This window comes from Siniperca chuatsi, linkage group LG7 (genome assembly GCF_020085105.1).
Source record: "Siniperca chuatsi isolate FFG_IHB_CAS linkage group LG7, ASM2008510v1, whole genome shotgun sequence".
Lineage (NCBI taxonomy): Eukaryota > Metazoa > Chordata > Actinopteri > Centrarchiformes > Sinipercidae > Siniperca > Siniperca chuatsi.
Genome location: NC_058048.1, coordinates 28273207 through 28300778, shown reverse-complemented (window position 1 = coordinate 28300778; position 27572 = coordinate 28273207). Strand labels below are relative to the sequence as shown.

The 27572-nt window shown below is 38.1% G+C and overlaps 1 protein-coding gene across 3 annotated transcripts in view; it reads left to right on the top strand.

The window, feature by feature from the left end:
* Positions 1 to 7990: 7990 nt before the first annotated feature.
* Positions 7991 to 27572, top strand: part of myo7aa (myosin VIIAa) — a 56460-nt gene continuing 36878 nt past the window's right edge. Inside the window, exons 1-17 of one of the 3 annotated variants that reach the window (XM_044203058.1) lie at positions 7991 to 8563; positions 12033 to 12146; positions 13022 to 13174; positions 14201 to 14218; positions 16181 to 16365; positions 17338 to 17459; positions 19228 to 19370; positions 19600 to 19713; positions 20163 to 20231; positions 20430 to 20514; positions 21094 to 21170; positions 21760 to 21879; positions 22594 to 22736; positions 22888 to 23098; positions 23569 to 23704; positions 24033 to 24139; positions 24654 to 24713. In XM_044203058.1, the coding sequence (XP_044058993.1) occupies positions 8459 to 8563; positions 12033 to 12146; positions 13022 to 13174; positions 14201 to 14218; positions 16181 to 16365; positions 17338 to 17459; positions 19228 to 19370; positions 19600 to 19713; positions 20163 to 20231; positions 20430 to 20514; positions 21094 to 21170; positions 21760 to 21879; positions 22594 to 22736; positions 22888 to 23098; positions 23569 to 23704; positions 24033 to 24139; positions 24654 to 24713 (1962 nt within the window). In that variant the 5' untranslated portion in view covers positions 7991 to 8458. Of the gene's footprint in view, positions 8564 to 11138; positions 11434 to 12032; positions 12147 to 13021; positions 13175 to 14200; positions 14219 to 16180; positions 16366 to 17337; positions 17460 to 19227; positions 19371 to 19599; positions 19714 to 20162; positions 20232 to 20429; positions 20515 to 21093; positions 21171 to 21759; positions 21880 to 22593; positions 22737 to 22887; positions 23099 to 23568; positions 23705 to 24032; positions 24140 to 24653; positions 24714 to 27572 lie in introns of those variants that run through there. The other 2 variants (XM_044203060.1, XM_044203059.1) reach the window with 2 other exon arrangements.

Sequence of the window (27572 nt, the reverse complement as noted above, 5' to 3'; positions counted from 1 at the left end):
CTTAAGTACAATTCTTAGGCACTCGTACTTGAGTATGCCTACTTGAGTGACTGCGGAGCACTGTTTTCCTAAGTGGTGATAAAAAGTTTCATAAACACCAGCAGAGGGCAGGCCCATTCCTGAAGAAAACCTCTCACCTGCAGACAGATATTGTGCAGTCTGCAGTGTACACTTACAGACCCTGGAGAGAGCTTGTATAACTAGTAGTAAACCTAGTACACATTGAGGGTAACAAGATACTACAAAGCTGCAGTTATGACTAGGACCAAGCCTTTAGACTGAGCTGAAATGACTGAATCTTAGTAACAACACAAGCCTTTGTACTTGTACATTACTTGAGTTTTTTACAATAATAATATTTGTCATGATATAGCAAATGTAGGCAAAATCACATAAGAAATAACCAAATTGATTTTCAGTGTAATGCATTGTGTTCCACAGCTCTGCATTACATCAGACATAAAAATCAAGTAATTTTGGAAGCTTATAATTAAAATTTGCTTAGAATAATTAACTTAATCTTGTAAATGCCGTCTTTGTGGATGCAGAATAGAGACAAAATGTTAATGTTAATCGTCCACTGAAGTAGAAAGGAGAGCCGGTCTGTCTGTGTTTTTAAGGACGAGTTTATTCAGTGACAAATGCCAGCACAATATATGTCACTATATCTCACCCTGTGACCTTTGACTTATCTAAATGATCTATCTAAATGCAAATGAGGTGAGCTGGAAGTGCCTTTATCAATCATATGGCCTCTTAATAGCCGTTGTGCCACCCTGCCTTAAAACGCTCCTAACTCTTAAAGTAATTGGATTAGTTTCAGCGTCCTGTAAGGGTCTAAATGTTCCTTCAGAGGCTGTTTCATTCTCATAGGAACACATTTTTTGGAAACACCAACAGAGGGCAGACTCTGAGAGCTTGTATAACCTGTGGTAAACCTAGTACACATTGAGGGTAACAAGATACTACAAAGCTGCAGCTATGACTTGGAGAGAGCCTTTAGACTGAGTTGAAATGACCGAATCTTAGAAACAACATGAGCCTTTGTTGAAGTTAAATCAAACCAGTCTATGATCACACACATTTTGAAATAATGAATATCCTTTTGCATGTTTGTTAAATGTCTGGTGGAACATTTGTTAATAATAACTTACTTAGCAATATCCTGAATGATGATTTTGTGCTTGCAAAATGTATCTTTGACTATAATCAATATTTTTACATTAACAAAGGATCACATGACTATGGCTCTTTATAGCAAGCTTTATAGCAACCTTCAGCTTTTTGTTTTGTTTTTCTGGCACACAACACTGTTTTTGTTCACTCTCACTGTGTTGTTTTTGGCTGCAGCAAGCAGCTGTTTTTTTTTTAACAAAAAAGCTCTAAAAACCCACTGTACACTACCCGCTCAGCAACAAACAGCAGACAAACACAGTTAGTGACTAGCAAGATGGTAGAGACCTAAAACAGAGCTAAAATAAGAGTGAATATTGGACTTACATTCATTACATTATGTTGTCATACTGGTGACATTTTAGAGGCCTGCCAACATTCATTTATCTGGAGACTCCGTGCTGTTTTAAACACAGGCTCTTTTTAGGAAATAAAATCTCCATATACAGGCAGTGATTTCACATTTCCAGTTTATTTGAAAGAAACAGAAGAAAAACTGGGTATTTAGCAAGAGCAGTGATAGCCACAGAAACTAAAACCACTTTATTTTCACATATATATTTACACAGATTTTCATTTTAAATATAAATAATTGGTTTTGTGGAGGCAACAACTCTCATCTTTGAAGGCTCTTTTTCTTCTTTAAAAAAAAAAAATTTGGGGTGGGCATGTTTTACAACATGACTGGAAATTAGGGAGAGCGATGTGGAAGACATGCAACAAATGTTCCCAGCTGGATTCGAACCAGTGACCTTGTGATTCATGGTCAGTGCCTTAACCCTAAACCACAGGAGCGCCACGCAGGGTCTTTTTCTATCTGTCGTCTTGTTACCTTTCCACACAGGAGTGACATTAGCAGGTGTAAGTGAATACCCGGCTCATGTCATGTCATGGCCTGAATTATTTACCTGAAGAAAGAGATGATGAGAACATACACCCATCCACTGCAGGCAGCATGGACATTACATCACTGCTGTCCTGCTAACACCACATCAGCACTGTGACTTGTCTCAGTCATGTTCGTCCACAACATGGTGTGTGTGAGATTATAGCCGTAGCCATGGTGGAAGTCCTTTCATCTGAATCTGTCGTATCAGATATACTGCAAAATGCTGGGGAAAACCTTTATGTTCACATGTTTAGCAGTATGAAATTAGAGTTCTAAGAGTTACAATATAGGTCAGGTAGTTTATTGAACAGGCTTAGGTTGATTCACTATTAGAGACTTGCATTCAAAAACTACATGATCTGATTTTGTTAGAAATAACTTTTGCTATACTCAATATATACAAGACAGTGCAGACTTAGAGTAGGAACCCAAATTATTACTTTGCTGTATTTGAAGAATAAAGGTGCATCTAACAAAAATGCAATAGATGTTTTTGCAGTGTTGTGTAAAACCTCAAATGTTACTACTATGTTCTACTTTGTCACATTTTAAGACACTGAACTTTTTTCTTCCTTGAAACAGCCCTCGGAGTTTCTTACTTTCAATTTTAAAGTATTTATGTCAGCAATACTCTTAAGCTACCAGCCATCATTAAAAGACATCATTTTGTTTTCAGAACAAATTTTTTGAAGGAGTAATAATGGAAAAATACATATTTTGCTGCAACTTGCAACAATGCATGGAAAGCATATAACATTTCATGCATGATAGCCTCCCCAAAACCTGCAGACCCGTGTGCTTCTTAATCATCTGTAGCTGAAAACTACCTGTCCCTGGTGGCACTTGGAAGGCTTATCATTTCATAAAAACTGTGTTTTTAAAGGAAAAAAACAAACAAACAAACACAAACACAGAGCTGATCTGGATTACCTGGCTGGTCTTGCATTATCAGAAGTGTAAGAAGAGAAGAAGAAGATTTTGTGTATTTCTAACACACACTATTAAGCCTGGGTGCTGAAAATGAACCACTCTACTGGGCTCTCTGACAATCAGTGGCTCATGAATTACCATGGCCATCTCTATTTGCTGCGGTGTCTGGTTAGTTGACCTGGGGGCTTCATCGATCTTTAAATGACTTCTGTAAAAAGCCTCTAAAGGCCTGTGAGTTAAACAACTATGTCAATGTGACACTGATGGTTGTGATGGGAGAATGCTGCCATGAAAGACACTCACAGCTAAATGTGCAAATTCAGTCAGCGATGAAAGAGTCATTTAAACTTGTACAGTATCAGGTCTTTGTTAAGTTTATTTTTATAGGAATTCATCTATCCATTTGTCTTTTCCCCCTGCATTTTTCCACTCATTGTTTAGAGTGTTCGTGATGCATTATCCCATATGTTAAGATAATAAGCATAGCCTTTTCCCTTTAATTTTAAATAATTTTGCATATTTTGTTATCTTATACAGTTCTCTAACAGGGCTCAACAATAAGGATTAGTGACAAGTAAAATGCGATGTTGGGCAAGTAAATCTAGCAACTCACTTGTCCGATTAGGCAAGTGGTAAAAAATAATTAAACACATGTATTTTTCCGGAGCTGATGATGAAAGTAGCTATCTCTGTTGAGAGTTGCACATACCGATCGGTCATTCGCGAGTAGGGATGGGTACTGAAACCCAGTATTAAAATATATTAAAGTATAAATCATTAAAGACCATAGTATTATCACACCCGCTGCAGCCTCTCCTGCTGTCTGTGTCGGGCTGAGCTCCTCCACACACACAGTTGACAACAACTACGCTCGTTACTGAAAGTAAGTGCAATAAAACCTCCACGAGTAAAAAGCAATACTTTATCAATACACCTGTTCAACAAGCATAAACGTGAACATGCAGAAAGATATATTTTCATCTGCTCTGTCTGCAGTCTCTCATATGTTTTACACAACCGCAGCAAGCTAGCTCGGCTAATAGTGAATTGTTACAAACAAGCTAAAACAAAAGCTGTCTGTATGTCGTCTAACTGTTTAACTTAGTTTGCCACAAATCTTAAAATTTGGCAAATTCTTGTAAACTTACTGTTGGCTGAGACAAACCAGCCCCTCCTCCCTCTACCAGGTAACTTACCTGCAGTGAATCACAGCAGCAGCAGAGGGAGGAGGACAGAGGGCAGGAGGAGGGGATTTTGACGTCAGGAATATGATTTATTTTACTGACATTTTAGATTTGTTTCCAGTGAGATATTATTGAGTATAGTGACTTTGCTGTTGTAAACACTGTTGTTGTTACTGTAGTTATATTTAAAATATTCAATTCTAATCCTGTTCTGAATTTTTACTTTTTTAAAATAATATATTTTTTTAAAAGAAATTATTTAGTAATGAAAAAGAACCAATAAGAGTATCGATAAAGAACTGAACCGATAAGACAATTGATAATTTATCATTCACTCACAGTTAAGGAGTCCATCTCTAGGGAGGAGGACGGGAGATTGTCATACCATTTTCGATATTCAATAATGTTGCTTTGCATCTATGACAGACTGTATCCTTGTTCTGATTCATTTACTTTATTTATAAAGATTCAACATAACAATTAACTTTAGTTTTTGTTGTTATTTGATAACCACAAATTAATACAGCAATTTGTATAGAGGCAAGTAAAAACTGACTTCTGGCAAGTAGATTTCTGCTAGTGTTGCTAGCGGGACTTGCCGAAAATTTGACAGAAAAACCGTTGGAGCTAGCATCCAATCACAAGGTGAAGTAATAAGCTAGCCAATGACAGTGCAGTTGGGCGGGACTTGACACAAAACGGGTGGGGGGAAAACTGGCGTGTTTGTGATTTATCCCACTAATTAGAGTAGGAATAGGTCAAAGGTCATGTGTCAGATCAAAACTAACAATGTCATAACTGTATGGCATTAGACTAATCCAGACGTGTCACTTACTTTCATTCATCCTATAGCAGATATATATTTAGTTTTGTTTGTGGTTCTGTAATTTGACTTTGACGTTAAGTAACAAACAAAATCATCAATGGAAAAGAACTTTGACTTCAGTGCTGTCTGCATAAGCTGATCAGTTTACTAAGCTCATCTGAATTATATCACCTCTCTGATAAGAAGTGAGAGACAAAAAAAGAAGAGATGTATAGTTGATGGAAGAGAGAAAGAGGTGAAGGAAAAGAAAGACAGGTGCACATAAGAAGAAATATAAAAGAGGAGACAAAAAGACAGACACCAAACAGATCCTCTGTGTTAAATAATTCAACATGTGGTTTCTGATAGTTTGCCGTTGGCCCTGCTCGCTCCTGTTTATGTCACAGGCTGTGTGTGTGTGTGTGTGTGTGTGTGTTTGTGTGTGTGTGTGTGTGTGTGTGTGACAGGTGCTTGGTGGTGTAATGTTCAGGTGCCTTAGTTTGCCAGACGGAGAATTTACTTAATTAAACTGACATATATGTAACATACACTCAAACAACCATTCATCACACTCACACACACACACAGAACCCAGACTCACCAACTCACATCTCGTGCTACACACAGCGTTCTTCGTCATCTTTCCGTCTTCTTACAGAGTAGGAAGAAAAGAAACGAAGAAAAAGACAGAACTTAAGCTAAATACTAAGAGCAGCATGCTAACATCCTCACAATTACAAAGCTAGCGTGTTAATGTTAAGCAGGTATAATATTTACCATTTTCTCCCTGTTAGTTTAGTGTGTTGTCATGTCATGAGTTTTGCAGGTATTTTGTCAAAAAAAAAAAGGGACAAAATGAAAGTTTGACCATGAATGTGTGTACCAAATTTAACAGCAATCCATTCAACACAGCAAACAACTAAAAACACAAATGTCAATCTGCTGGTGGCGCTAGAGGAAAAGTTGGAGGATCATCAAAATCAAGTAGGATTCATCCTCTGAGAACCGAACGTCTGTACAAAATTTCATGATAATCTATCCAATAGTTGTTGTGAGATTTCAGTCTGGACAAAAGTTGTGGACCAACCGACCGACAGACAGACCGATATTGTTATCCCTAGAGCCGCTAGTGTGGCTAAAAATGTGTGAGTGGAGGAGGAGTAGAATCACAGTAGCATATATGTGAGTAGACAAAGGAATAGGAAATTCTGCTATCCTTCTGACAGGAGGAAACCAGAAGTACAGTGACAGTCAGGGTGAATGAATAGATCAACAAAGCTTATGACTTAGACATGGGAGATCATTTTTAATGTCCTCTTTTCTACCAATAAGGTTGAGTTAACTCTATTTGTGTTCAAACAAACGTTGTAAGGAACTTGCCTTGGTGAGCTATAGTGCAGGACAGACAGGACAGCAATCAACACAGCATACTAATAAAACCATCATAGAAGTTAAACAAATAAAAACATGCTAAATACCAAAAATATAAAAGATGTTCCTTACAGTGCCAAAGGTTTACAATTCAGTAGTTGAATAGCCTCAGCGAATGTACTTCTTTTGAACCACTCCAATTTAAAACAAAGGTGTCTAAACCTCCACCCAGAAGGCATTTCCTTAAAGAGGGGAGATGCCGGATGAGATTCATCTCTAACAATATTCTTATGTCAAGATGGCATGAAATTTGGAGTCTATGGTCAAGATTTAAACATCAGTTGTGGAAAGTGTGCTAACTTTCTCTATTTCAGTTTGGTTTGGTATTCTGACTACTGCTGAAACAAATTCATCACAGAAAATAATTAAGTCTGCATCTAAAATTACTGGGCAAAGCCACACTAGCGGTATGGCTCTAGGGATGACAATGTTCATTCATTTCCAACAGTTTTGGATGACACAGACACTAGACACAGACAACTCAGATACTTGTAAAATCAGCTCCTGCATCGTTTTCTTTGCACGGTCACGAGAGCAGCAGCTGCCCTCCCTCTCCTTGCCGCTGCCGCCGACCTCGATGCTTCACTCGCTGTCTGAAAGCACCGTAATATCGTCCTGCCAATAGGGACATCAGACAAGAAAACCCTCATATGGGTCGTGTTGGAAGGCAATGATAGAAAAACATATTTTTTAATTTAGTTTGGAGGACTTATTGCATGTGCAAGGCCCTCAGGGGATGAGCCCTTTCCATTTCCAACATTTAACTCTGAAGGGAACACAAGGTTCTAGACTTTTAGTCTTATTAGATTGTTTTGTTTTTAATTGCTCCTTAGGGTAAGTAATGGTCAGATAAACATGAAGTAATGAAGGACTGCTTAGTAACTGCTCCGTATGATGTATCACTTGGGGTGCACAGAAATAGCAACTAATGATTAAGTAATGAGCAATGAATGACTCGTTACTAGTTTGTGCCGCTGATTCAGAGTTAATCCGATTCACAGATACTTATGAACTAATCATTACCTAATGATCCATTAATATAGTATTTCCCAGTCTGTTCTCTAGTAACTCATTATTCTCTACTACATAGTCCTCAGGTCGTTCCTGATTCGTTCCTCACTTGATCCTTAGTAACTACTCACATTTTTGTGTACCTTACTGTAAAGTGTTACCATAATTATTAGTATTAGTAGTATACTAATATTGTCCTTAATGTTTCTCAGTCAGGAAACACACACTTTATCCTGCATAACCTGCAGAATTTACATAGCAGTAAGAGCCTGTAGTGTATTTATCTATACAGAAATCCAACACCATAGGACACACCTGAGGAGGAAGTGACATCTTGTTGCCATGGGCAACAGGGGAGGTTGTGGGGGGCTGGGTTAACAAAGTGTGAGTGTGACAGAGAGAGAGGGAAAGAGAGCAGGAGGATTGTCCCAAAATGTTACTGCAGTGAAAACTTCAAAGTGATCTGAATTTTAGATGAAGGCTGGATTTTATTAGATATTTTAAACTCGATTTCCTCCTTTATAGACAGTTTAGAGAGGACAAGAAATATAAAGTGAGACAGGACTGGAGGTCACAAACCAGGATGTTTGACCCTGTTAGACTATAGGATGTCTAATATTGGACCTGTTTTTCTTGACATAATTTTTTAACATCACTTAAAGGGCATTTTAGCTTTTTTAGATGAACCCAAGGAAGTGAGGTGACGTGACTGTGATCTGCTGGAATTGAACCTGTTGAACCATGAAGATTTTGAACATTTCAGTGTTTTCATGACAGCTACTGTATATGCGTTGTACTGTGGACCTAACCTGAGTCTTAGTTTGATATTTTACATGGATATTTGAAAATTGTCCACCCGTGTGTGTAAGGAAGATACAGAGGAAACTGAAATTACACAAACATCAGATCGATTTAAACACCTTTCCACCTGTACTTATGGATATTTTTTTTCATGTCTGTGTGGAATAGAAGACTGCTACCATCAGATATCATTGTCAGAGTGTGTGTATGTGAGTTTGTGCTGTGCACGTGAAGATGTACAAGCGTCGGGACTATGTGGAACTTTATGAGAAGGATCTGGCCAAATGGGCGCTGCTACGCAATGTCAACACTGTGATGAAACACAGCACACTGATGCCGGTACGCATACGTGTGTGTGTGTGTGTGAGAGAGAGAGAGAGAGTGTGTTTTAAGTTTCATGAGTCATAATTGTATGTTTTTATTCTGTGCAATTTGTGTTGCATAAGATATATGCGTGTGTTCCCTTGTTTCATGCATCAAATATTAATTATATTTCTGAGTGGCCTTGTTGTGATACCTCTGTGTGTGTGTGTGTGTGTGTGTGTGTGTGTGTGTAGAGAGAGATGCTGTGTGTTAAAAATAATTATGCATGAATCACAAGAATGTTGTTTTCTGTTTTGAGTCATGAATCATAATTGTATATCTGAAAACTATGTTTAAGTTTTTAACGTACCTTTGTGTGTGTGTGTGTGTGTGTGTGTGTGTGTGTGTGTGTGTGTGTGTGTGTGCGCGTGTGTGTGTGTCTGCCTTGTTGCATGTTATTAAAAACTGAGGCAACAATTTGTGGCCATGTTTGTGAGCAAACAAAGACATAGTATATAGAGTACAGTAGTTACAAGCATTTTGGGAAATATGCCTATTCGCTTTCTTACCAAGAGTTTATTGAGATGATCAATATCATTCTCATTTCTGTCCAATAAATTTAAGGCTATAGCCAGCAGCTAGCAGGGACTAGCTAGACTGGTCCTCTGCAAAGGTAACAAAATCCACCTACCATCACCTCCAAGGCTGTGTTCAAACTGACTTTAGCGCTGTGTGAAAAAAATAGGCCTCTCATTCATTTGAACATGGCTGAACTTTTGCTAATCAAATATGTGCAAGTGCACATTCCTGGTAGATTATTTTGTAACATGAATGGCGTATTTCTGCTGTTTACTTTGCAATCGTCGCACTGAAATATAAAATTGCCTTTATGATAACTTTCCAGAGTAGTAAAATCCTACTGTGCAGTGTTCTGGCTTCTAATAAGCCTTCACATTCATGGATCTGTTATTCAAACTGGACTTCCTGGATCGTGTTTGTTGTACTTGACTTGAGTATTTCTATTTTCTACTACTTTATACTTCTAATGCAGCCTCTTGCGTTGTTTTAACTGAATTCCTACCAAAGCTCACCAATTGACATGTTTTATCTCATTTGTTTAATCTGTAAAAAAAAACCAAAGTATAAAAATTAACCACTTTACAGGGGGTTATATGCTGGACTATTTCTTGGCTAGAAGCAGTATCTTCCTGGAGTTTTCCTGAAGAAAACAAACAAGCACATTTCCCAAAATGTCAAACTATTCCTTTAAGAAACTGCATGGGGCCCTGCAAAAAAAACCCAACTTGTGTTCGTATCTTCAGTAGTAAGTAACAGATAAAAAGATTTTTAAAAACTTGATGCAATGTCACGTTCCACAAAAACAGCTTAATGCTGACTTTAATACTCCACCAAAAATTCACCACCTGTACACTTAAAAGGTGAATCTGAAAAGTTTTTATCTTGAATTCACAAACTATATGTTTATACTATACTTTGTATTCCAATAGTGACCCAGAGTTACAGCGAAAAAGTGAATCGAAACATTCATAGAAATGTCTAAAACAAATACTGCAGCGTCCTAAACTTCTCCTCTGATATGCTCAATCTGTTCTAAACACTCATAGTTTCCCAAAAATCATCTGCAAACATATGGAAAAAACACTGTTTCTGTTTGGTACTAGTGTGGTTAGCTGTTTACCTTTGTTAGCGTTGGTTGTGAACGACAAACACAAACAGCTAACTATGCGACTGATAAACAGAAGATGTGTATTTAGCCTAACTTTGTCAGGTTTGGGTGAAATATTGTAAGGAGGTGTTTTTGTTTGTTGTTTGTGAGCAACGTAAACATTCATAGGCATGTTCAACAAAAGTAAACAGCTAACCACAGCAGAAACAGAAGCTGTATTCAACCATTATTTTGGCAAATTTTAGAGAAAATATGAGCTTGGGTCATTCTGAGCATACAGATGGACATATGAGAAGTGGATTATGCTGCAGGAGTAACTTGAGAGGTATTTTGATACCTTGTGGCCCCTGGCTCTGCATTCCTACAGTATTACATATAAGTCACAGACAGTCACAGAGCTAAGCATCCAATATTCTGAAAAATATTTTTCTGGCGATCTTTAGAAAAGCCAGAAGGTCGCTTAACAAAACAAATTGCTGTTTTGAAGGTGTTTCTAGTATCCTCAAAGACTGTAACCACCTCCAACCATCTAAGTGAAAAATATATTGCATCCACTGCACAAAAAAAGGATTTTAACCTGTTTCTCAAATCTTTTTTATTTTATTTCCTGTCATGACATAAGTTCTTGCTGTTTTTGTACACAAGAAAAATCTTAACATATATTTTGTATGAAAATATAAAATAGTGCAATTTAACATCAATATTGACAAATATAACAGATTTTTCTTTAGAATTTTGTTTCACGTGTGTCATTTCCGTTCTGATCTTTTATTAGGATAAGGAAACTTGGGAAATGGTTAAAAAAAACAAGGTTGTGCAGCAAACAGAATATTTTTTTCTCCAGATGGTTGGAAAAACCTTCAGAACAGCAATGTGTTTTGTTAAACCATCTGGGTTTTTCAAAGATTGCCAATCTGTGACTTGAATGTAATGGTAATACATGAGAGGCTCAAACTGGGGTTAGTGGTGACTGTTGGAATCCATTGTAACCAACTATCTGCATCCAGAAACCTTTCAGAGACACCTTTCAGGCCTGCAGGGTTGAAGGTGTGACACTCATAAGGTTGACAGGAAAGTATTCCTTTAAATGCCTCTGATTTGTAAATATCTGCTCATGGCAGATAGTCATTCACCCCTCTGTACTAATCCTTCTTTCCTCTCCTACATAACGACTGTCTGCTGGTTAGATGTCCTCCCTGTCCACCTCGACAAATTCCTGGTACACATTTTGTGTTTTTTTCTTTTCCTGAAGCTTCCAGTCCAGGCTGGACTCTCTGCCTGGACCAGGAGATCGTCCAGGGTTCATTTCACCCTTTTCAGACTGCACCATATATTTAAATACTAGAATTAATTTACTAACCCTGCTTGAGTCTTAATGTAACAGCTTCAATAAACGAAGTAAAAGAAGTAAAGGTCAGCCCACTGTAGAGTAAGATGATATGAGGCCTTATTTAACCCACAGTCTGACTTGGGTTAAAAAGGTTCACGTCTCCAGACTGCAGTAAGCCTGGTCTAGGTGCAGTGTGAAAATGGTTGATTCAGTTATTTAAACAAAGAAACATGGATTCTAATCATGGCTCTGATCAACTTACAAATATAAACTCCAAATGGTAAACTTGTTAAATGTATCAATCACATTTTTGGAGATGCTGTAATAAAGGCATGGTTTCTTTCTGGTTCTGATTCTCGTCCTTATTGCTGTTATTCTGCCCCTGATTTAGAATTTTGATTCTTTCTCTGACGGCGATTTGATTTATTATGATTTTATGATCCCAATCCTAATCCTGGTTTTGGTTTTAATTCTTGATTTCTTACCAGGGCGACTATGTCTGGTTGGACTTGAAGACCGGTCGGGAGTTTGAGGTGCCGATCGGCGCAGTGGTCAAACTCTGTGACTCAGGACAGATCCAGGTGGTGGATGATGAAGGAAATGTAAGTGCTGAAACACACAAAAAGGTCTGTTTCTGTCTAGACTGTGTCTGAAATCACCCCTGCAGTATTTACTATATAATGCACTATGGTTAACCTCCGCCATTTTTTTTGGATTGTCCAAATTCTGAGTGTGAAATTTACACACGATACTAAAAATTCCATAATGGAACAAAGAAGTGGTGTCTATGGCATCAACACTACTTTCTGCTAATGATCCCACAATGTGATGCATCGCATTTTCTCTGAGCCCCTATGGACCAATAGTTTGCAACGTGAGTTAAGACTTGGTGGTCTCGGGATTGCTCCTTGGCCTGACCATCTGGAGAGTTTTGGTGTTCAGTGTCTTGTCCAAGGACACTTTGACATGTGCACAAGGGTAGCCAGGGATCGAACCGCCAACCCTGCAATTAGTAGACGACCCCAATGGTCAGACCAGAACTTTGCATGGTAGCTTCTTGCCATCGGTGTGTGTGTTTACATTACCATTAAAGATGCGAAAAATCACTGTTGCGCGACTCTACAGCTGTCAGTGACGACGCAGAATTACCATGATTTTAAGTGTCCAAAATCTCAATTTACTGCTCACTATAGCATAAGCTACTGTTTACAATTATGCAGGACAAAGTAAATGAGGGAACAAGTGATTTCAGACACTATTCAGTGCAATTTTTTAAATCGTGATTTTTAAGGCTGCTGATGTTATGTAGATCAGCTGAAAAGCTCTCTTGAGCTGTTGTGGCTTGTAACTGTAATCCAACATACATGCAGAGTGAATGTTGAAATAATAAAACTGTTATTTTGTCCTAAAACTCAAGTAGTTGGAGTGTGATTCTGTTTTCCTCTACAACCCACCATAATGTCCCCTCCCCCTCCAGGAGCACTGGATCTCCCCCCAGAATGCCACCAACATCAAGCCAATGCATCCGACCTCCATCCACGGTGTGGAGGACATGATCCGCCTGGGAGACCTCAACGAAGCTGGCATCCTCCGCAACCTGCTGATCAGATACAGAGAAAAACTCATATATGTGAGTATTACTAGTTTAATATTACTATTTGTAGTACTTTTCTTATACTACTGCTGCACACTGATACTGATATACTGTACTGCACAACTATAAACTGCTCATCAAATACAGGGAAATATATATATATATATATGATATATATGAACCACATATATATGAACCACAACACCATTTCCACCAGGTATTATCATGCAATCAACAAACGTTATCTCAGTAATGACATCTGATCACCAGTGTTTCATTAATAATGTATTTCAGTACAACCCACATTCTGGCAGACTACTACTTATTAGTAGAGCCCATAGAATTAGGTGACCTCTCAACATTTTGGGTGGATTCTTTTCTTAAAAATGTGTCTAAATTGTACAGATTGCATATGATATGCGACCACAATGTGGTCTGTATGCATTTACATCTGCATTAACATGTTTTTCTCATCCAGATACAGATCGTAAGTTAATACCAGGTGTAAATGGGAGTCATGCAGCTCCTATCACTAGAAGAAGTACCTCAAATGTGAAAAAATCTTTCATTCAAGGATTTTAACTGAGCATACAGTATTAAATTCACACATTATGAGTTTTATTTCTCACTTTGTTGGCTTATTTATGTGCACTCTGCTACTAATTCTGCTATTTCTATCAACTTGAAGGCAATACAAGATGAGGACAATCTTTTCATTGATATAATGTCAACAAAGATGGTAAAAATACTGCCAGATTGCAAACTATTGATTGGTTTCTAAAACTGGAACAGTAAGGACTTATCTTAGTCCATTCATAATTACCATCACACCAACACTGCTGCTATTTTTTTTATTTTTCTTTAAGGACTACTAGAGTCTTTTATGCCTCTATCCAGGACTTGAATGGTCTTTACTAACACTCCCTCAGTATTATATCACAAATCCAACCTCAGACGTTTGATGTTGGTTGTTTTTCTGCTCTCATCTCAATTTCGTGCTTTCCTCATTCTCTCTCTTGCCCAACTCGCTATCCTCCTTCCCCCTTCCTGTTTCCTCTGAAGACAAACTGTGGTGGCAGGGTAAGTCAGATCCTGTGCATCAAGCATGGCTGGAGAGACGTCCGACCTCCCAGACATCTCACTATGGAATGAAACTCATCTTTCATTTTATTTTGCTCTGCACAAACACTGAATCTACTTTTTTGTGATAATTGATTTGCTATCACTGAGTGTGACGCACATTGTAGAAAACACGGTGTCATGACTCACAGCCAAAACTAAATGGGCATTGGGGGGAAAAGCTTTTCTTAAAGGTTGAAGCTTTGGAGGTGTCATGTTTCTGCAGGACAAGTCAGAATGCTTTATGGGACTGATTCGCTCAGGCTTAGCGGTAACCAAGCTCAGCGCTGCAGCCTGGGTGCATGTTGATTTGTTTCCAACATGGCCGTCTGTTCTCCCGTGGTGAACACTGATACTTTCTCATTGTCATCATTCACCATCTGAGCTACGAGACCTGCGTCACCTCATCTTCCCTCCACCAGCCCCAGCTCGCTGCTCTCTCCCCTGACACTGCCCTGTGAGCAGACAGCACCGAATCCGATGGGTTTAGCACACATTTGATTTTATATTTTACTTGATTTTCATTCCAAAAATAATTTAAAAACTGCACATAACTGTACACACTACTCGAAGGTGGCAGACAGATCACCCCTTGGCCCAGGAATCACCTGAAAAGAGTTTGATCAACAGTACATCTAGAATTTCCCAAATTATTTTTGTTTATTTATTTGTTACTTTATTTAATCACAGGGACAATACAAATAAACATTGTTACATAGGGAGAAGTAATGCACCAGGTGTTATGTGTACTGGGCATCTAGCTGAAGCTAATTTGCAGCCCCAGTCCCTGAGTAGGCTTTCACATTCAGGTCAAAACAACTAAACAAACAAATGAATGAAACAGATTCAGGCTAAAAGCAACAAAACAGATTGTGTGCATGTGTATATGCATGTGCCTATTTGTGTATGAATTGTACATTCCCGTGTATGCATTGACATGTATGTGCTAGAGTGTGTGTTACTGCCATTTTTTACTCAAACTGACCAATTTTTATTCAAGTGTTTGACCAATACTGATCTATCATACTTAAACTGGCTTGTTGTGGGAGATCAGCTACAGGGATCAAAATATTCATCATCCACAAACCACTGACTGTCTGGCAGTGTGAAGTAACTAAGTAAATTTGCTCAATTACTGTTCTTAAATAGAGTTTTAAGGTACTTGTACTTTACTTGAGTGTTTCCATTTTATGCTACTTTATACTTCTACTGCACTACATTTTACAGGTTAGTGTACTTTTTACTATATTTATCTGACAGCTGTAGTTGCTAGATACTTTGCATATTTTGCTGAGTATTTTTCAAACGAAACATATGATCGTCTTCTAAAACATGATGCATTCTCCAGTGAAAACAATCTCCCTCTGGGGAGGAATTGAGTTTTATTTCTCGTAGATTGTGCCAGTGTAGTGGAAATATTTCATCCTGTTTTCGATGCAAATCAGGATGTTTCAACAAACAGGCTGAAACACTACACTGCACTGAAAAATGAGGTTTAAATTATTTATAAAACTATTTTTTTATTTTAAGTTTTTTACAGAATAAACTGCCCAACACTAGTAGTTGAAAAGTTCCACCTCGGCCAAATACAACGAAAATGCTGCTCACACAATAATGCATTAGTGATAATAATCAGTGATAATATTTATGTAAGGTTTATGCTCCTTCCTGACGGTCAAAGACTAAAAAATCTGCAAGTTGGTGGAAACAATCTTTTGTGTTGTGTGTCCAGTCTTCAGCTAGTCTTCAGGTTTGTCCTAAGCTTAAAGGATCTGAATACTTCCACCGCCCCTGCTGTTCAGTATGTCTTACAGATCATTTGCATGAAATTGCTCAAACCGGCTCAAAATTGTAGATTTCAGTCCAAAATAATCCGCATCACATCAGCCTTAAATCAGTTTATCCTTTTCCTCTTTGTTGCAGACATACACTGGCTCCATCCTGGTTGCCGTCAACCCTTACCAGCTGCTGCCCATCTACACGGCTGACCAGATCCGTCTCTACACCAACAAGAAGATTGGTGAAATGCCGCCTCACATCTTTGCCATTGCTGACAACTGTTACTTCAATATGCAGAGGAACAACCGCGACCAGTGCTGTATCATCAGGTAGGAAAGAGCTCAGACTGCAAGTAAAAGTGGCTCAAACCCAAATCTCCAATACGTGAGATTCGAGCAATTTAGTGCAGACATTCGCTGTCTTTGTGAGCTGTTGTGATTAAAGTAGGATTTTACTAAAAAACTATGTTTAGGCTCGTACAACAATAATCCCTCTCAATCACCACTTAGGTGGTGGGGCCAACTTTGAATCGTGTGTACAAACAGCAACCGACAAATCCTACTCATTCTGCCTTTAACTTTTCATCTAGCAGCATCATCAGGTCAAACCGTTAATTTGTCAAATGCTTTGGTTTATGATCAAGTACCTGCAAAAGTCATGGACTGATTATGACACAATGGGCCCCTGGGCACAGGCACATAATAGGCCCCCAGTCCTCCTACAAAGGAGCCAGACCCCCAGACTGAAAAACACTGATCACACAAATCACTCTGAATCTAATTTGCAGCAGTGTGACCTCAGTCTGAATAGTCACATTGGAAATCACAGTGTAGTGCACACATTTACACATGAGTCAGGAAGGAGAAAGGATTTAATTAAACCTAGGGCTGAGTATTGAACATCAAATTTTCTTTATGTACCAACCAAAATGTGTCTGAAATAGATAATTCCTTTTTAATATCTATATTCACCACATGTAGATATTTCCTGATTGCTGATTTATAAGACAAAGTTGTTAAATAGTACAGCGATTTGTTTTGAACACTGGTGCATTTAAAAAGTTAGGATAATTTGTTGTATGAAAAACGGGTTTGTTGGGGAAAATATGTTAATTAAGTAAGGTATCTGACAGTGGTATCAAAAATGTTCACATGTCACTCAGCCCTTGTAAAACCTTTGCTGTGTTTCATCACAAATTTGCTACTGCATATTATATATACAGTGTGTGTGTGTGTGTGTGTGTGTGTGTGTGTGTGTGTGTGTGTGTGTGTGTGTCTGTGTGTGTGTGTGTGACTTAATAGTGGTGAGTCCGGAGCAGGGAAGACAGAAAGCACCAAACTGATCCTTCAGTTCCTGGCAGCCATCAGCGGTCAACACTCCTGGATAGAACAGCAGGTCCTGGAGGCCAACCCTATATTAGAAGGTAGGAACACACACACAAACACACACACACACACACACACACACACACACACACAAACACACAGTATATATGCTTGAATATACACACAAATAAATATGAATTTAGATTTTAGGATTTGGATCTTCAGGATTGGCTGTTGTCTGTGATTACCCTCAGTGTAGATTGTTTAACAGACTAAAACAGTCTGTTAAAATGATTAGACTGATTTTGTTTTTGGAAAAAATTATATATATAATTACTCAGCCGTAATTATCTGTCAGTACGGAACTAATCTGTTTAAATGTAGCTGTGCTACTCATAATCTTCCAACTTCAAAGAAGAGATATTTATGTGACTATGTACAAGGCTACGGTGGCCTTGAGGTGCAAAACAGCATTGGACAAAACACAACATTTCACAAACTCAACAACAATACAATTTTTTTGTTTTGTTGATGTGTTTTGTCTAATGTTGTTGTGTTTTTTGCATCTCAGGGCCACCATATCAGACAGTGTACTTTATGTGTGACAGATGATGATTATCATTATATATTGGTTTTGACTATGAGACAAACAAAACTTTAGGATTAATCCAAGCACAAGTTACATTTAAAAAATGATTTAAACACTAAGAACATAAAAGAGTTAACAAATCTTGCTCATTTTGTTAAAATTATAATGGCTGCTTTTAAGTAGCTACTGTATATTAACCAGAGTGCGCTTGTTTGCTCCTTTGTATATTTGTTTATATGTTTATTTACTTTTCATTTTCTTCTTTATTATATTGTATTTACAAGTGTGGCTATCCCTTTAATTTATTTCTGTTTATTTTGTTTTTTATACGTTACTATGCCCATATACTGTACCTCCTTGAGGCATCATTGAATAACGAAAAGTCTACAAAGTCTAAAAAAGCATAGTTGCATGCTAACGTGTTAAAAGTGACATACTTACAGTATGTATACTGAGAGATTTTACTTTACTGTAGGACAACTGTTACATGTTACAGATGTTACCACAATCTCAGGTAATATATTTAGTCTCATGTTACTATATTGACATTTAATTCATATATTTAATTTATATATCACCTTACTCTAACCCTGCCACTGCCATGAAAATGACATTTATTAATTTTTCATGGTTTGTATTTTGATGCCATGTTTTGTGGCTCTGCCCTGTGCATTCAAAGGGATTCGACTTCAGTGTGAAAATAGCCCTTTAAAAAGACTCCATTTAGGCTGGGACCAGATGATAAAATGTAATCCAGTGATCTTTTGTGCATACAGTATATTTACAGGTACACTTTTTGTCTGAGCAGGTGATAAAAGTATGTTACCTAACTGTCCCACTCTGCATGGGGAATGAGAGATGGAGGCATCATTTACACTCTAATCCAGCAGTGAATGCCTCACCTAAAAGAAAAACAATACTGCAACATCACACCACGCTACATGCATCTACTGTCTCAGTCTCCTCTCATACCCTTCGTCTCCATCATGGAACCTAATGCAAGCACGCAACATACACATTTACACACAAGTAAGAAAGGATAGAGGACAGCTCCCCAAAAAGTCATCAATAAAATCCCAGACAGGGTATCGAACCTCAGCTGTGTCTGAAACACAAAATGCTTGATCTGGTATTAATATTTAGGTTTTCTTGAAAATGTTCTTACATGAAAACACGCAAATATACACAAAAGTACACACATACAGCTGGGTTCATATACACGTATCCATGCATCTATATGAAATCATTAACACTGGTTTCTATTGTTTCTCTTACAGCCTTTGGCAACGCTAAAACAATCCGCAATGACAACTCGTCTCGTTTTGGGAAATACATCGACATCCATTTCAACAAGAGAGGAGCCATAGAGGGAGCCAAGATAGAGCAATACCTGCTGGAGAAATCCAGAGTCTGTCGACAGGTACGGCACAAAACGGCATTTAAATAACCACGGAATTCCTCAAAACAGCAAAATTGTATATTTCCTTTTTTGTGATCTTTTATTTTATTTGTTATTCATTTTATTCAAATAGTTATTTATCTGTTTTCTTACCTCTCACATCTATGTGCTGCTGTAACGTGAATTTAATGTTTTATTTGATGTAATGATGCAACATTTATTTTTTTTCTTCTCTCCTCGCTCTCTGCAGGCCTACGATGAGAGGAACTACCACATCTTCTATTGCATGCTGAAGGGCATGACTGCAGAGGAGAAAAAGAAACTGGGGCTGAGCAAGGCCACCGACTACACCTACCTGACCATGGTGAGTAATGTTTGTAAGCTTTATCAACCTGTTCGCTGTTGCACCTTTGCAGTTGGTGAAGCGTCGCTTAAGTCAGGACAATTGTTGGGACATCCTGCCACTCAGGTAGTGCACAATAACAAACTTTATAACTGCTTTAAAGGGAAACTTCACCCTAAGAAACTGACAAAACAGAGATGATGTGATAAGAAGATACTTCCACCAGCTATAATACAAGTTTGATTACAGAAAAGGTTTCAGAGATGTAAAACATCAGCTGTTACTGTCACTTGTCATGTTTTGGCCTTTACAGTCAAACAGCAAAGGCTCTTTTCACTGAAATATAAAAGGACAAAATACTCCTAGAATGTATTAGCCTTGACAAATTGATGATATTTAATATCTGATTAAGGTGTTTTTTTCTTTTAAAACTGGGACCATTTCCCGTCCATCTCTCTGTTTCTCTGCAGGGTAACTGTACAGTGTGTGATGGCCGAGACGACATGAAAGAATACTCCAACATCCACTCTGCAATGAAGGTACTGATTAAAACCACACCCTGATTATAGTACAGAAAAGAGACATTGGCTTGAGTTGTGTGTAACTTTATCACCTAGTAGCTACTTAAAGTCTTAACTGATTAAATAATGTGGATATGGAAAAAGTGGATCCTCTTAAATAAATGCATTTTTATTTTCCAAACAGGTTTTACAGTTTTACTTTGCTCCGTTCTGCAGGTACTAATGTTCACAGACAAAGAGAACTGGGAGATTTCTAAACTGCTGGCTGCTATATTACACATGGGAAACCTCAGATATGAAGGTAAAGTTAAAAAAAAAAATCTTGGTGAAGTAATTCAGACATTTTACAACACAATTTAGTTCAGCACAATGTTTGCTGCTCAGGCTGCATACAGACTGCCCTACCTTATTGCTGGAGGTTGTATGCAGCCTGAAATGAATACTTGCAGACACTATTGAGGACTGAAAAAAGGTTTAATGATAGATTAAAAAAAACAATTGAATCTGTATTTTAATTTACAGTTAATACGTTCTATGTCCTAAAACGACACTGAAAATCAGTCAAAAATAACATAGTAAAGCACAGTTCTCTTTGTAGTAAAGATCCAAATACAACAATTATTATACTGTATTATTGTATTATATTATTATGGAAAACACAATAACCAATTTTAGCGTCATTTGTTATTTGCCCGATTGATTTAAATGTTTTGTTGTTGTTGTTTGACATAATGTTTCTCCAGAGTTGTGTGTCTGACATTGAGAGAAACACTTGACAAGCTTTGTAGTTAGTTCTGTTTACCTCTTTTTGCACATTCCAACATTTAGTTCCTTTTTAAATAAATATATATATTTACTCTCTTGACCTTTGACCCTGCAGCTCGTACCTACGACAACCTGGATGCCTGCGAGGTTGTCCGCAGCCCTCACCTCACAACTGCTGCTACGCTGCTGGAGGTGATACACACACACACACACACACAACAGCTGTTAATCTGTTTCAGTAACGGCCGGTTCATCCATATGAGCTACAGTATATAATGGATGGGTTATGACACAATGGGCCCCAATGGGCACAGACGCATAAAAGGTAATACAAAATATTTTAGGAAACCATCGAAGGGAACCTGTGGTGCAGGTTTAAATATGCACTGTGCAGCTGTATTATGAAGGGCCAAATAAACTAAAATAAATAACGTGTCAGACTCTCAAAAGCACTTGGGTCAAGATCAGGAGCAAAAAAAAAACAAGCCAAATAAAATAAAAACAGGACATCCCTACTTTTTAACTTTCCAATGAGAAACATTAATAACAGTCTCTGCAAACTGAGGCTCTGATTCAGGGCCTGGGACCACCGTTCAGTACCATGCACATCAAAACTTTAGAAAGCATTCAGGTAACCTTCTGATAAAAGCTGATGTGTGTACCTTTACAATAATTAATTAACTGGAAATTGTATTTTTCATTTTAGTGTGACATCTAGAAGGTGAGTTGAGGTTGGAGGAGATGAAACTGAGCTCCAGTGTTTGTGTGTTTGTGTGTTGAGGTGGATGGTAAGGATCTGATGAACTGTCTGACCAGCCGGACTCTGATCACCAGAGGAGAGACCGTTTCCACCCCACTCAGCATGGAACAAGCTCTGGATGTACGGGACGCTTTTGTTAAGGTGCAACAATTAATCATCAAAGCTGTCTTTTATTAATCTTTGTTATTCAAAACATTATCATGTATGGCCTAAAATATCAGCCAAAAACTAAGATCCATAGCAGGAAGTTAAAGGTGCCCTGTGGAGTTTTCTTGTAAACAAACTAAAGTTGTGTTTACATCCAGTGTTACTTACCAAAACATATGGTGTGTATCATCACACTCATTGCATTAACAAATGTGTTTAATGCATTTCCTTCCTCATAAAACACTTGCAAAGTCGATATTGTGAGTATTTTTAATACATCCATGTTTACTAGCTAGCAGTCTTCTTCTTCCCTGTCTTTGCTGGCACACTGCTGCGTTTCTAAACACATTATCGCTACCCGTTGGATCAGTGGAATAATGTGAAACCGATCCCCGGCTCCTCCTCTCCACATGTCGAAGTATCCTTGAGCAAGACAATGAACCCCAAATTGCTCCCGATGGTCAGACCAGCGCCTTGCATGGTAGCTCGCTGCCATCGGTGTGTGACAGTGTGTGAATGGGCGAATGAGTGGCAAATTGTAAAAGTGCTTTGGATAAAATCTCCATAGAAATGCAGTCCACTTCCCATTTACCATTTACCATGCACAAGGCAAACAAAACAGGGACCCACTCATTAAAAACTGCTCTGTAATGCTACTAGAGGTCAAAACTGAAGTGCTGAATGGTGACTTGACTTGTGTGTGTGCAGGGAATTTACGGCCGTTTGTTTGTGTGGATCGTGGAGAAGATCAATGCAGCCATTTACAAGCCTGCGTCCTCACTACCCAAAGGTCTCAGACGCTCCATCGGACTGCTGGACATCTTCGGCTTTGAGAACTTCACTGTCAACAGGTACAACACACACACACACTGTGTACACTGTAGCCAGCATATTATATACAGTATACAATTTAATATATGTCATCTTAAACTGAAACTTCTTGAAGAGCATCAACTGAGAGTGAAACTCTCTTGTCGTCACTTCTCGCCCTCCTTCCTGCAGCTTTGAGCAGCTGTGCATCAACTTCGCCAACGAGAACCTGCAGCAGTTCTTCGTCCGTCACGTCTTCAAGCTGGAGCAGGAGGAGTACAACCTGGAGCATATCAACTGGCAGCACATCGAGTTCACGGACAACCAGGACGCTCTGGACATGATCGCCATCAAACCCATGAACATCATCTCGCTCATTGACGAGGAGAGCAAGTTCCCCAAGGTATAAACACTCAGATGGTGGATGGTGAGACGCAGCTAATATGATAACTTCCCTCAGAGGTCAACACTGTCAACATAATGTAGTTTGCAACTGGTCAACTATCATCATTCATCCACCATCACCTGGTTAGCAACCGAACAATTATCAGCTGAATCTGCAGCTCCAATATGAAGGCCAATATGGACTTCATATTGGACTCATCAGGTGACACAAACATGACTCCTAATGGATGATCATGTTGCTCCGTAACTTCTGGATGTGTAAATAAACAACTGTTTCTAACAAGTTCACTGCAACTTAATAGATGATGATATGTCAGTGTTACCTTCATAACTTGTTTCTGCTGACAATAAAAAAAATAAAATCAGCAACAGCAGGTTTAAGATTTGAAACCAAGTTTTCAGAGGCTTTAAATAAACAAACAAATACATTTGACTAGTTGTTTCTGTCGACCTTTGTGCATCCTGCAGGGCACAGACACCACCATGCTGAACAAGCTGAACTTTCAGCACAAACTCAACACGTACTACATCCCTCCGAAGAACAGCCATGAGACGCAGTTTGGCATCCAACACTTTGCTGGAGTGGTGTATTACGAAACAAGGGGTCAGAGTCACTTCATCAAGTTAAATGTTCCTCTATTACTGTGTGAACTTAAAAGGTCAAAGATATTTAATGAAGCCAGTTTCATGTGTTTCCTTCTGGTATTACTGCGATTGTTTTTGGTTCACAGTTCAGAGAAGAAAATTCTACTGTGACTGTTTTGTTGCATATTTGCTAAAATAGTTGAAGATGCAGGACATTTGTTATCAATAACTGCATGCCTCTGCACTGTGTGTTGATGTGTTTGCTTATTGTGTGCACGCTGTAACACACTGTCTATGTGTTTGTATGTGTGTGTATGTGTGTGTGTGTGTGTGTGTGTTTCCTGCAGGCTTCCTCGAGAAGAACAGAGACACTTTATACGGTGACATCATCCAGCTGGTTCACTCCTCCAAGAACAAGTTCATCAAACAAATCTTCCAGGCTGATGTCGCTATGGTAATGGACACACACACACACACACACACACACAAGTGTTTAAGTAATAGTTTGGCTGATATGATAAATTCAGTGACACTGACACAAATGAAATTTGATGCTTGTAATACCTTTTCCAGCCGTGCACAAAGCAAATTAACTTTTTCATTGCAATATCACGAGATGATTGAAACATAAATACAGCAGAGTTATCGTTAAAAATCAATATTTAACGGTTAACATTTAAACAAAATGTTAAATTATAACAAAAAGAGATCACAGAGTTAATCTGAGGATAAACTGAGAACAAATCGAACAAACAAAGATGGTTGTGGATCAAAGTGGAGCCACAGGAGGCTCCAGGTTATAGACCCCACCTGTTCAAGCTTTTCTTCTTCTGCATGTTTCTCAGTAATGTCCAGCTCAAAGCTAACATTACTGTCTTCTTTGTCTTCCCTCTGTGTGTGTGTGTGTGTGTGTGTGTGTGTGTGTGTGTGTGTGTGCACTTTCATGTCTGTGTGCTGCTTCTTGCCAGTTTCTGTGTGGTTATTCTCCTGGTAGATCAATAGGTCTCCCTGCCAGAACTCTTCCCAAGGTAAAAAACTAAAGAATTACATCCTGGTCCCTCCAAATACTCTCCATCTATTCATCTCTTCATCTTTCTCATCTTGAGTTTCTGTTGGCGTTACAACGGCATGTGTTCAAGCTCATATCAGCTGTCATATCTGGATCAGATTAAAGTTAAATAAGATTTAGTGTCAATTGAATAAAAGTCCATGTTGTCCTGAATCTGTACTGGTCTGGGGCCAGTAGATCACTTTGGATGAAGCAGACTACTCAACACTGTATTGACCTTTCAAAGCAGACATATATATATTGTATATTAATGCCTTTTTCCCAAAATAAATGTCACATCATTCTTACTTCTAATGGTGTTTTGATAAAGCACACTGTTTTATCTGTTTCATTACAGAGTTTTAATTTTATCTTATATTATTGTTATTGGTGTTTTATTCCATTTTATTTTGGTATTATTTTTAATTGTTTGATTTTATTTGCCTCATTGCAGTCCTGATATGTTTTAATCCTGGTTCAAACATTTAAAGCACTTTGTTTTCAAAAGTGCTGTATAAATAAAGTTTATTACTATAATGATTGCTATATTAAACAAAACTCAGTCCAGCTTTATATGAAAATACATATGAATAAATTTCTGGTGATTTCTCATTGCTTAAATTTGGACACTTTATTTATTGGATGGATTTATTTAGAAAGTATTAACCGGAAGTGTTTCTTTGTTATCGTGTCTTGGCGTAGCTGACGGCTGACGTGACTCCATGCAGAATCATGAATATTTACTGCCCCCCAGTGGTTACGGTGAGGAACTACATCTAGGTGGTACGTCAAGTTAGACATGATAACAATAATAACACTTTCGGTTTTTAAAAATAAATCCGTGACCCAGCTGGTTTTAGGATTCTTTTAGGGGAATCAGTACTGAATTAACAGAAATTATTGTGTTTATTGTTCGCTCGTGGGGCTAAATGATTGATCGTTTTATGGATTTTTTTTCCAAAGATGGCTTGGTGGAGGAAGATACACCACTCTGTATCATTTTTGATTGTCTGAATATAATTGAGTAATATAGTAACGTGCCACTAATGTAATATCTTGAAAGGTTAGCTAAATTGGTCAGTTTTCTAAAGAAACTAAGACTGCTACAGATTGTTAAGACACTTGGTGTACTTAAAATCGTGGCTCTTGTGATTTGTGCACTCTTTCAAATTGCGAATACGATGTAAAAATGATCCATCGTTCGCTACTAGAGAACAATTGAACTGATAATTTCTGATTGCTTCAGTTTGGCCACAAGTATATTTTGAAAGCATTGACCGGAAGTAGTAGCATTGTTGTTATGTTATCATGTCTTACTTTACGTCACTCACTTTGATGTAGTTCCTAGCTGTGACCACTAGATGGCAGTAAACATTCATGATTATAAAAGGAATAATCCACACCAGAAAACGATATTTAAAACAACTCTTTAATAACAAATATTTCACTCATAGTGATGTTATGTTATTTGTAATAATTACACTAATAGTGACTTGTACACGTTGATATTAATAACACCACGTTTCTAAATTATTGAGTAAGCGCCACTCGTGTAAAGACAGACACAACACCATACAAACGTTTCCGGCAAAAACTTTCAAAATAAAACAACCGACAACGACAGAGGGGCTTTTTGTTCAAATGCATTAAAAGGTGCAGCGGGTCATACCATAGACAGTATATAAAGATGGACGGCGTGTCTCCACTTCTTCCTACTGTACAAAAATGAAGCCAAAATATCCCGGATACGGTGACGTCGTCAGGGTGATAAGAACTACCTAAAATGACAGAAACCATTTTTGGGAAACATTTATTTGACGTGTACTTTGAGTTTTTGGCTCATGTCCCATCCGCTAACATTGAGGGGGCGGGGTTTATGACCTATACTGCAGCCAGCCACCAGGGGGCGATCGATGTCGTCCATCTTTATATACAATCAATGGTTCATACTGTGAAATATGTTTGCTAACTTTGCTAGTGTTAATAATAATGTTAGTTAGCTAGCTGGTTGCATCCTCATGGCCGAAGTTACACTTTGAGATTCAGTCCCTGATTATAAATTCCAATCTTGACAAAATCCCCTTGGGGTTAGATTAAGTTTGGGCATCGCAGAGATGACTGGTTAGGCTCAGGTGAGGGGAAACACAGGTCACAGAATATAACGGTAGCAGAAACCGGTGTAACACCTTCCAAAAGCTTTCTGAGCTGAAGCTAGCGTCTTCTGATACAACTGTAGTTGGTCGGTAAAGAGCTCCAGTACTCAAGTTAACAGTACCAAATGTCTTATTTCGTATTTCTTCATGTGTTAAATACACACATAGGCCTTCATGGCGTAAATGAATTAGCTTTGATGGAGCTAGGCTAGCTGTTTCCCGTGTTTGTGCTAAGCTAAGCTAAACACATCACTAAGCTAACAGCATGAAACAGGCTCATCTTCTCATCTAACTCCTGGTAAGATGAACACAGTTCTCAAATATTCACTGTATTTTTCTAAAAAACTTTTTTAATGTTATATAAATCCTAAAATCTTGCTGCTGTGAAGGTATTTGGACTGACAAAAGCAGATATTTTAGATAAAGATGGCTCCTTTGGTAAATTATGTTAAATTAGCAGTTTTTAAGACAGAGCTACAGCTAACAATTATTTTCATTATCGATTTATCGGCCCATTATTTTCTATCAATCGTTTTGTCTATAAAATGTCAGAAAATTGTGAAAAATGCTCATAATAATTTCGCACAACCTAAGAGATGTATTCATATTGTTTGTTTTATTTGATCAAAGCCCAAAGATATTCAGTTTACTATCATAAATGATAAAGAAAAGCATCAAATCCTCAC